The 12,450-nt window shown below is 25.2% G+C and overlaps 1 protein-coding gene across 1 annotated transcript in view; it reads right to left on the reverse strand.

Annotated features, from left to right (window-relative positions):
- Positions 1 to 12,450, reverse strand: part of LOC107447997 (carbonic anhydrase-related protein 10-like) — a 610,624-nt gene that overhangs the window by 117,107 nt on the left and 481,067 nt on the right. Inside the window, exon 6 of the mRNA XM_071187366.2 lies at positions 9,082 to 9,148. Within this exon, the coding sequence (XP_071043467.1) occupies positions 9,082 to 9,148 (67 nt within the window). The remainder of the gene's footprint in view (positions 1 to 9,081; positions 9,149 to 12,450) is intronic.

The raw sequence follows: 12,450 nt of genomic DNA on the forward strand, positions 1-12,450 counted from the left end.
TTTAACACTTACTCGATAAAAATGCAAATTAACTGTTTAAATTACCTTTTTAAAAGTTATACTTGAAATAGTTATTTGAGTCAGACTGGTTATGGTTTATGTATTTTCTTTAAGAAATTATTTTAGTAATTTTAAGAAGAGTGTGAAAATGTATTTAGCATAATATTAGAGTTTTTAAAAATGCATTTTTAAAGGGAATGGAATATAGTTAATTTTTAAATGAAATTAGTTCAGGTGTTTACGCTTAGACTGTCGAAAGAATTAATGAACGTAGAAAGGAAAAAAAGTGCCGACTTAATCTGGGTCATTTTGAATATATATATATATATATATATATATATATATATATATATATATATATATATATATATATATATATATATATATATATATATATATGTGTGTGTGTGTGTGTGTGTGTGTGTGTGTATATGTGTGTGTGTGTGTGTGTGTGTAAATTGGAAATGCACATAAGTACTGGTTTGAAGCATTTTCATCTGAAATACGATATATTTTGATAATTAATTAAATGTATGTTAAGCAGATGTTATTACATTTTGAAAGCTTACTATTTGAATTAGAATTAAAGCTTAGAAATAGTTTACAAAATACTTTTGAATTATAAAACAAGTCTCGAAAATGTTTATAATACACGTTTATGCACTAATTTACATTTAAAATATTTTTTGACTTCATAATTCATAAAATTTTGAACTTTCAGTGTTAAAATTTAAATTATTTGAATTCCTAACTTCTTATTCCTTTTTTCTATTCCATAACTTTTGTTGTAATTTTCCCTCTTGCTGCTGGACGTTTTTAGAAATCAGTTTAGTAATTTCGTATTTTCTTAGATAAAGAATAGCTGAGTAGATCCTTTTAACTTCGACTATGATATCGATTTTGAGTTATCCATACTTTTAATAATCCTTAAATTTTTTTAGGAGTATGCTTGCATTAAAATTTCATGGAAAAATTTAATTAAAGGAGAGTTTTTAAGGATAAAAGACAAGCTAAAGTTTTTGTTTGTAAATTATAATTGAGAAAAAAAGAGTTTTTTGCTTTCGAAATATTAAATAACACTTACTGTGTGAACAATAATGATGACAGTAAGTAGGAACATAAATATTCATATTTTGATATCGTAGTGAAGGATTTCAGTTTTGTTGAAAGAAAACAAAATATTACTTGGTTAATTCTTGTAAATAAAACTACAACTTTCATTTGAAAACTTTTCAAATATATTGTTTTATAAATATTTAAAAATCAATACATTTAATATCCGTGCATCTGACAGTTCACAGAATTTAAAAATATAAAAATAATCTATTATTGAGTATTTACATTCTCGTATATATTTTACAATAACAATGTATATGAAAAAGGGGTTTGTTTTATTCTTTTTACTAGTAACTAGCAGTTTTGTGAAAATTTAATATAAAAATTTTAAATTATTGCGATCTTTAGTTAGATTTAGGATGATAAATGTACTCTGTATCATCCGGACATAGTTAATGCATGTAAGATTTGCACAAGGCGTGACATGTTGTCGCAGTATTTATTAATGAACTGTGCAGTAGCTGAGAAATTCAATGGTAAATTCCCTAAGAATTGAAAGCTTCTAGAATCATTTTATGTAATAAGATGACATGTAATGAGATGAAAATAATCAAGTAAAAACCCGTAGAAAATTTGGCTTTTGTAAATATGTTTATTTCTCATTTAATTAATAGAATAAAATGTTTTAGTTATCTAAGCAGATTTATACCGTACTTTCCTACGGCTTTAATCCCATTTGAGGTCTAATTATAATGAACATTCTGTAACTTTAATCTTTATTTCCAAATGTCGAGATAAATTGTTTCAGATTCATATGAGCTATGGTAACTATGATTAAACTATGATTAATATGTAAAGATACCGTTGTTATAAGTTAAAAGACAAATTTAAATTAATAATAAATTTTGAATAGATTCAGGAGCTATATTTGTCTATATTATGTTCCACATTAGAATTTTTTTAATTTCTTTAAAATATCTGCTCGCAACTTTTCAGCAATATTTATTGTTGTAGTCTTGACTCTCTCTGAAAAAGTAGAAAATAATAGTAACAACTTAGAAAGCAATTATGAATGCATCACAATTTTATGCTGGTAAAGAAGGTAGTTTTGAATTGAACATGGTCAATTTCTTGTTTTACTAACATTTAAATATAATTATTCATTTCTTCTATGACATTTCAAAAACTGTTGAAAAACATTTAAAATTGAAAACTTTATTCCTTACTTTTTAAAACAGTTTGATATCATCTTTAAGTAACTGGAAATGAAAAAAAAATTCTTTACGGTAGGATGAAATTTAAAAAAGAAGAATACGGGGAAAATTTCAGTTCGATATGCATATGCGAGAATATCTTTAAAAGTATAGTTAAAATAAAGAAAATACGGAGTAATAAATAAATGAATTAATAAAAGGTAATAAATGAATGAAATAATAAGTAAAATAAGAGGTGCATATGGGTGAAATAAACTCCAAAACAGCATTTTTAATACACTCAGACTATATAACTTCATTGGTCTTATAAATTTCTTCAAAATTTAGCACAATACGTATGACTTATGCAGTTTTCCATTAAAAGAATTTTTAAATTATATAAGTGAATCACTCATTTTGAAACAATAATAATTTAATAACTTTGGATTAATTAGTTCACACATATTTTAATTTCGTTTCCTTGAAAAGTAGAGTTTATCATTTAACAAAATTATAGCAACAGAAGTCACAGTATTTTCATAAGTTCGGTTTTGCATATTTTTATAAATGGATTTGAATCAGACAATGTGCATGTACTGGATGGTATGTAAATTATCTGAGTAACAATACTACCTTTAGTTGAAATAACTTATTATTTTTTTTAAAATTTGATCTATACTAATACGCGGAATATACTAATACATACTAATATGCGGAAATTTCAGTTTTAACATTGATTTATTAAAATAGCACCTTGAACAGTAAAAAAATCAGTGCAGTAGCAGAAAGGAACTAATTTGAACCATATTTTTTTAAAAAATTGAGTTAAAGAAGAATTAAATTTTCAAAATAATATTGTTCAGGAAAATTACATGAATAATAGAAAATGTACACGATATTATAGTTAAACTTGCTTCTAAATTGCTAAAAAAAGTAAATAATCAATGCTAACTTATAAATATATTGTTCGAGAAAAAAAAACTTAATTTTTTGTAGCTTTTTTTTCAATAGTCAATACGCGGAAGAGAGTTCCTGATGTAAAATAACATTGTTTTTAATCAAGTACAATTCTAAGTTGCACGTGCAATGTATTTTAAACTTAGAAAAAAAAACATAAATTATTTATATTTTAATATTTGCTTAAACTAATTTTCTACGTCCGGAAGAAGTACATATCTGATAAAAATAAATCCCCGAAACTGTTTTAAGAAAAACGAAAATGAGTGAAAATCAATAGCTTATGAGAGTTAAGTCCTTTTAATCCTATTAGTTAAATAAAGCTTTTATTTTTATAATTTTAAATACTGGAGGATTAAACTTTTTCGAAAATAAAATTTGAATATTTTGTTGTGTATTTAACGAATTGTTTACGTGACAGCAAGTTTTGCTATGCGTTTAATTGAATTATTAGTTTATTTTTCATATTTAGTTTTAACAAAACCTTCTAAAACATATTTAAATTGATTTACATTATTTATATAATTACTTATTAGTAAGACAAAATTTAAAGAGCCAATAGCAAGAGGTTAACTTGCACAAATGCAATGACTGCAACGTAGCTTTTTTACAAACACTCTAACAGTAAAAAATCGTTGTAAATACATTTTTAATGCATCAGATCAGTATTTAATAACTTAGAAAATGCATATTAGATAGATCTATAATGAAATTCTTTTTGAGAAATCAATTTAATTTTTTTCCTAATTACATGGTAAGATTCTTTCTTTTGAGAAATCAATTTAACTTTTTTCCTAATTACAAGGTAAGATTCTTTCTTCCGAGAAATCAATTTAATTTTTTTCCTAACTACAAGGTTGTATTTCTGAAACTAATTTGACAATGTATGACAATCTTTGATTCAATTTAAAGACTGTCAGAATTATCCTCCAAAATTGCGGTAAAAAAGCCATCAGCAGTCTGTCTTTTGAATTATCCGTAAAGTTTACTGTGAGGAACATTTATTATAAGGAACATTAAAACCATGTATGTAAGGAACATTAAAACTAGTATGGTTATGCAACCGTGAGCGCAAAACTAAACGGTTTCTTAACCATCTACAACAAGTATGGTTTCAAAACCGGGAGAAAGAAATTTAACTGGACATTGGAGCAGGAATTTTCGTTAGGTAATAAGCAGTAGAGTCAGGTAGTGTTTGAGTTTTTTTTTATTTTTTTTTATCAAATAACCCGTGAAATGTGGCTTAATTTGTTTATCTGAGTGTTTCACTTATTGTAAGAGATAGGATTAACAAGACTTTCTTGTGTTAAGACGCTTTATGGCGCTGCCATCCATGAATGAATGAGAGTATCTTATTCTAATAGTCCAGAGTCACAAATTTTGAGTGCAGGAAGCTGGAAACTCTTCATGTGTTGAAGGAAATGGGGGAAATATAGTGAAATCAATGCTGCGATTCGTACCTCGTTCTGTCTGTCATAAGATTGGCAGATTAGCTTTCTAGGCTATAATATGTAACTAGTATTGTTTTAGGCGTAGTATGTAGTGGTTGCATTAGGCGGACCTAATTGGTCTGATGAAATTCTGGTTGTTTAATGGTATAAATTAAAAACAATTAATAAACCGTTTTTCTCTCTCATTTAACAGTTTGAATACTATCATAGTTAGGATTGACTGTTTTGTTTGAATATGGTAAAATAACAATAAATAAATTGTTATTTAACAATTTGTTTCAAGAAATCCCTAACAGTGTAACAATAAATTGTCTGAATGCTGTGCATTGATTTATGAATGTATTACAATGATAAATTACTATTTTAATAATCATTTTACAATAATACACTCCAGACTTTGTGAAATGCGTGGTTTTTTTCATATGGTTTTGTTACTTAATTTGATGATTTTAAAGAAAAAAAAAATATTATACAATTATTGATGCAAATGACTCATTTTCTGTATAAAAATTTATTTATGAAAGTTACTCTATATTTTATGGTACTTTTTGGGCCGAATTGGAATATTATTTTAATATTTTACACGTCAAAGAACACGTACTAATTTACACGTATTATAATACCTACTATTACCTACTATTTTACACGTACTAATAAAATAAACTAACCATATGTACTTGAATACATATTTACAACTGTGCATTTCAACAAAAAGTTTTCTTCCACTTTTGGTTATATATGTTACTCTAAAAATAAAATTAACACCAAATTGAAATAATTTCAAATACAACATATATGGGATTATATTGTACTCTCTGAAATTGCATTCTGATTAGCTATATTTTCAAGCATATACATATAAGATAAAATCCCTGAATTGACATTGTGAAGAATTAGGGTTCCAACCCCACTGGCAGCTTCAAGACCCAGAGTATCAGTTTGTCTGGTAAGAAAAAGTGATCTGTTGGCAGTTTGTGCATACCACAATCAAGCCTTCAATATATATATACACACACACACATATATATATATATATATATATATATATATATATATATATATATATATATATATATATATATATATATATATATATATATATATATATATATATATATATATATATATATATATATATATATATATATATATATATAATGTTACATTATTTGTAACATTTCGTACAGATAATATAATAAAAACAGTGTTTTTAATAACAGATAATGTTTTAAAAACTGTGCTTTTGGCAGATTATTTGCATATAGCAACAACAAAATATTGGTTCTGTGACTACCAATTATGTGTAAAAAATGAGAAACCTTCGAAGATTAATAAATGAAAGGAAAAAATATTATAAAAAAGAAGTACATGGTAAATTGGTAAATAAATATTTCGAAATATAAAAATTAAAAATGACGTCTAATCGAAGAGATATGCTGTATAGGCTAACCTGGTTATTCCATATACGCTGAAAACTTCCCCAACAAAAGGAAGTTGCCTAAATAGATTAACAAACTTTAGGAAAAGCTTATTTTTTTATTCTTTCAGAAAATAAAACGTTAATATTTTTCTTATGGGTCATGACATTTATTAACTTGATACCTTTAAGATAAACATAAGACCCTTCCTTAATTTCACTGAGTCTGTCAAAAACACGTGTTTATTTTGTCATTAGTTAACTTGATAAATCTTCCGAACTTATGGAATAAAAAAAGGAAAAAAAAAACACAAAACACAGTAGCTACTTTGATCATGTGTTGTCAAAAAATTGAATCAGGAACGATCGTTATTATTGTTTTATGTTTAAAAAAGAACAATTTTTAATTTAAAATTCTCAATATCTAAAAAATAAATATTTTTATTTGACGTTGTAATTATGAATATAACCTAACGATTAAATATGATTACCTAGCTGACAATACATATATTAATGTAACTGAGTTCCTAATGTTTAATTCTTTAGATAAATGCTTTTCGAAACTGAAACTTAAATATTTTCACAATTATAAGTAAGTTTTAAGGGATTGCAGGAAATGTTTTTTTTTCTGATGGCATTATTGATATGTTTCAAAGTAAAGCAATCGAGTCACTGTCGATTGGAAGTTTCTGCTGGACTTTAATATGAATCTATTTTTTTTCGAATTTTAAAATTTTTTTTAATATTTTAATTTTATTAAGTAAAACATTATAAAACGCTTTCTAGTACGGTTTCTTATAACACTTTAATTATAACAACTTTTTTATTGACTGTCTTATTTATTTTAAAGAGCAGTAAACATTTTTTACACAAAGGCCACTAAATTAAGGATTTATTATAATAATTTATTTTAATAATAATTTATTAATATATTATTCCTATGATTGATTGTAAGTAAATTTAATACTGAACCATTAGGGGTTAAATAAGAAGTATATTAATTGTTAATTCAGACAGTTTTATATAAAATATTTACGCATTCTGTTACTCACATTACTATTTACGCATTCTGTTTCACTGAGCAAATTCGACGAATCAGTTACCCGCAATCTATTTATAGTTAGTCAATAACTTAACAAAACCCTGATTATTACATATCCTGCGTTAAATACTATACGTCTTATCCTACTTTAATACTAAAGAGTTAAAATTCTGTATTTAATATATAAAGAGTTATGAATATTTATTTTGGATAGTTTTACGTAAAATAGGCAAATTTATTTTCTTTCTTTAATGTTCTAGTTCGCATGCACTTTTCTATTCCAGTTAATTTTAAGAATTTCATTTTTTGTCCTTGTATTCCTGTATAGTAAATCTCTAAACAGAACACAGAAAATATTGATTTGAAACTAAATTTTATTGAAATTAGAAATATATATATACATATATATATATATATATATATATATATATATATATATATATATATATATATATATATATATATATATATATATATATATATATATATATATATATATATATATATATATATTTAAAACTCAGTTCCAGTTAACCACTTCAGAGATTTAGTACTACTTAAGTACACTGTCATCGTGAAGTGCATGCATAGTTTATTAATATCTCCTTATTCATTCAAGGATTACTCTAGGGTTATCCAAATAATTTCATGTAAGCAAAAAGTTAGTTTTCTGTTTGCACGATTTGCTTCATGGACAATTCAGTTGCCATCAATTTTTTGACTTATGCATGCATTCTTTTCATATGGCCTTTAATATATGTTGTTCATTCCGTTTTTCAGTCATTGCCATGATTACGAAACCTCAGCATGGTTCTTCTTTTGATTTATTACTTTTGAAATGCATTTATTCTAATTATTTTTGGAATATTTCCTTTGGGGCAATTCTGAAAATTTTGCTCTCAATCTTAAATTTCTTAATATCATTAATTGGACTAATTGTTTCAAAATGGTTTGCTATTGAGACATGAGCAGCTTTTACAATAGGGATAATTCAATTAGTAAATTAAAATAATTTATATGTATTAATATAATATTTCAAGAATGAGGAAAATAATGATATATTCTACTGTGATGAAATATTATATAGCTGATTAAAATAATTTTTCTTATTGTTTTAAAGATTATAATTTTAATTGTTTGTAAATATTATACGATAAGATTTTAATATGAAATGAAGCAATTTTATTTCACGTCTTATTTGTTCGAAAGATACAGCTAATTAAAATTTAGTTTTCCCATTGAAGAAAGCCCAGATAACAATTATTAAGAATAAAAAAAGGAAAAAATGTCTTATGATAGTTAGGAAATAAACTTAAATTTGAGTTTGTTTATTTAATTACATTACTTTAGAAAATTAAACGACAAAAATTAACTTTATTCAAATTCCTATTAAAACTGTATATTGTAAATTTTATTTCATTATTATGTTTTGTCATTGGTATTTCTAATAATACCAATGGTTATTTTATTAGATTGTTTCAAATATAAATTTTATTAAAATTGTTTAAAAATATCTATCTTTTTCAGAAATTCTTAGAAATTCATTGAAAACTTTATGAGTTTAAAAGAAATATAGCGTAATTTTACAATGAAAGAAATTGATAATTTTAATTTGTTGTGTTTTGTAACAATAGTTTATAGAATTAGAAACAATAGTTTATAATTTCGCTCGAACCTTGTACAGTGAAAGTGCTTTGATTCTTTGTTATGCCAATTAAAATATTATTTGAGTATGAAATATAAATGCAAATATTTTGCAATTGTTACTTTTAAAATGAGCTAAACATTAAATTTTTTGTGCACCCTTTCTCTGAGCAATTTTTCTATAGCATTTTTATAGAAACGTAAACATTTATTAATTTGTCTCTAAAACTATTGTATTAAATTTGGAATCACAGTAATTGTTGCCTACAAAATTTTAACTTAAAATTATTATTGTTTAAGAAAAATAAATTTCACACTTACCTCTGTACAATATTTGACTCAATTGGCTGCTTAGTATACGCAGTTCATCATTTGACAAATTTCCTATCTTTGAAATGAAAAAAAAATTATTATTTTTGTAGCATATTTGTAAAAGAATATTATTTTATTTAAAATAAAAATAGTAATAATAAATCCTAAAAAACAAAAAGTAAAATAATCTTTCACAATTTAATTATAAATTCTTTACCCTAAAAGTCTTGATTAATAATACACTTTAAAAATATTCCGGAAACAATACGGTAAAATTTTATGGAACAAAAAAATCTGACATACCTGAATTTTTACTGTAGTATTTACTGAATCACTGTAATTCAGTAAACATTACTGTTAAAATTATTGGTAAAAATGAAAATGAAACGGGAAATAAGATATAGGAAAAGTGATTTTGCGACAAAAAGTGCTGGTGCTTTTCACCAAAATTTTTCAAGAATTTTTTCATTGTGTAGATAATGTTTCTTGATAAACTTCTGCGCAATTACTAGATAAATAATATACATATGTAGTATTTACTACTATATTTGACTTGACTGGATGCTTAGTATATGCAGCTCATAACTTGACAACTTTGAAATAAAAGAAGAAAAAAACTTTAAATTGCATTAATAAAATTATTGTAATTGTATAAGCTTGAAATTTAAAAGGAAAGAAGTAATTAGCTAACTGATATAACAGAAAACGGAATAATCATTTACGATTGAATAAACCCTTTCCTTACGATTTATGTCCTTCTTGATTAATAACATTCCGTGTAGTTATTTTAAATCCGTTTTCTTTTTAATTTCAACCATTAATGAAACTAAAAAAACAATGTCTCTAAATATGATTCTCCGTTTTTTACAGTTATTTATTTATTTTTTGTATTTATGTAACTTAAAAAAGAAATCTTCCAATGCGGTCTTTCTCCGCTCACTTAAGCGCATGATTAACAAACATGCACTTAATTAAATTAGAGAATAGTAAAATTCTCGAGTAACTGGAAGCTTTCAAAGAATTCTCCGCGTCGCATTTAAATCGCAGAGAAAAGAGAATTAAACGTGATTAAAATGAACTGAGTCCAGTCAAAAGCTGAGAAACTTGAGAATAATTTAACGCGTTGAAGCAATTTAGGATCACAAGCATATTACGTTCTTAAATGAAAGATAATTGGTTATTATTTTTCTGGATTTTGTATTTCGGATACAAATTAATTCTCACCGTCTTCGAAGAAAATCTGTTTGATGTTTGTATAATAATTTTAAAAATACTGTGAACTACTGGTTTTTATAGAAATACTAAAATATACGAAAGTTTTAACGATTACTTTAATATTCGCCTTCGAGTATATTTCAATTATATTTGCCTTTTTTCTCTAAAAATAAAATTTTTGAACAAGGAATAAAATATAATACCATTTCCTAAATTACATTTACTTTCTTCAGAGAATTAAAAGTACCTTAAAGTTTTTTGATATTTATAGTACATAAGGAAATTTACCCTCTTAGAAAATATATATAGCTTCATTAAAATCAGATAAAAATACAATTGTCTGTAGCATTGTGGATTTTGAAAGATCGAAAACTGAATAAAAAAAATATGATTAAAAGGAAAAACTTATGGATAAACTTATAGCAATTAAGAAATGTGTATTTATAAGTTGAACGATATTTATACTGTATAGTGCTTGTTAAATATTCTTATTTTATATAAAGGAAATTCATATAACGCCTATAAAATAACCATAAAAAGAACATTTTCATACTCTTGCGCATTTTGAAAGATAAAAAAGTGTATTAATAAAATATGTGAATAAATAAATTAAACTTATTATGTAGAACCATAATTAGTGTACGGCTTTCAGGAGAACTCCTCCAGACACCCGTCTCCTCATCGTGGCGGGTACTATGGCTACGAGGAAAGATCGTTACCATAGCAGAAAACTTAACCCCTGACTTTCAGTCTGGAGGGGTTCTTCTCAAAGTCGCACTATAAGTTATTTAGTTAAACTCACCATCCACTGTAAATTTCGGCCTAAAACTAATCAATAGGATTGAATATCCATATTTAAAACGATTTTTTTAATATTTCTAAAAACATATGAAGATGAAAGAATATATTTTTAAAAATTGCAGTTTAAATTAACTTTTGTTGGCACGCTCATATTTAGTGGAAAAAGTGGCTAAATTAAAATCATGACAAAAATATTTATAAGCAAAACAACGAGAAATTGAAGGAAATAAAAACTTATCTTTCTAACCTATGGTGATTACAGAAGTTAAAGTGGCTTCTAATACACTTCTTAGTGTTAAATAAATAAAAAAGAACATCAAATATTTCCTACACGACAATAATATGCACTAGCAAAAGCAATCCCATAAATTCAATAGTATCAACCAGCAAAGTTTCAGGACTCTGGAGAAAAATTATACTGAAATTTCATTGCTACTCACTCCTTAACTAATGAATAACCTAGGGAAAATGGATTTTTTGATCCAAGAAAGCCTACAGATGAAGATTTGGAAAAAGCCGGGGTGAATGCTTAAAGATGGAGTCTAGATTAGGACAATTACGATTATAAAAAAGGTTTTAAAAATTAAACAAATATACTTAGCTTGCTAAATACTGTTTAATAGTTCCACTTAATTATATAAGTTAAGATTGATAATAATGAAATCAGCTTTGTATCTCATTCGTGAAATCGGAGGGAAAAAAAATCATTCTTTGTATCATTCTTTTAAGGATCTCTTATAAACGTGCCTTTTCAGACCTTCATTCTCCTATTTTGACTGAAATGAATTTGAAATTGTAGAAAATATCAAAAAATAAGTAATAATAAAATTAATGAAAATTAGTTGAGTAAACCACCATAAAATGTTTGATTGAGACTACATGCGCTCATGTTTATAACAAGAGAAAATTAAAACTTTGAGTTTGTGATGAATAAAATTGTGAAACATAATAATTTACGATGATCTCAATTATTAAATAAGGTACACAAATTTATCTTTAAAACTCAGACAATGTATTATCTTAATATATAACTCAACAAGAATCAATTATGTGACCTAAAATTTTGCTAAATATGCACATATCTTAATGCAAGAAATTATTAATCATATATAACTTAATGCAAGAAATTATTAAACGTATATAACAAGATGCAAGAAATTATAAATCATAATTAATTTAATGCAATAAATTAGTGATCTTTTTTAACTTAATGCAAGAAATTATTAAGCACATATAATGCAAGAAAATGAACAAATGCTAAAGAGTAATGTAAAGCCAGACTCAGGAATTTACTCAGCGATTGTGGTTTAAATTTACCTGCTTTCCTGAGGTCTAAATTTTCTTGGAAAATGGCATATCTTG

This window comes from Parasteatoda tepidariorum, chromosome 11 (assembly GCF_982258835.1).
Source record: "Parasteatoda tepidariorum strain Cologne lab strain chromosome 11, Ptep-v5.0, whole genome shotgun sequence".
NCBI classification, from domain to species: domain Eukaryota; kingdom Metazoa; phylum Arthropoda; class Arachnida; order Araneae; family Theridiidae; genus Parasteatoda; species Parasteatoda tepidariorum.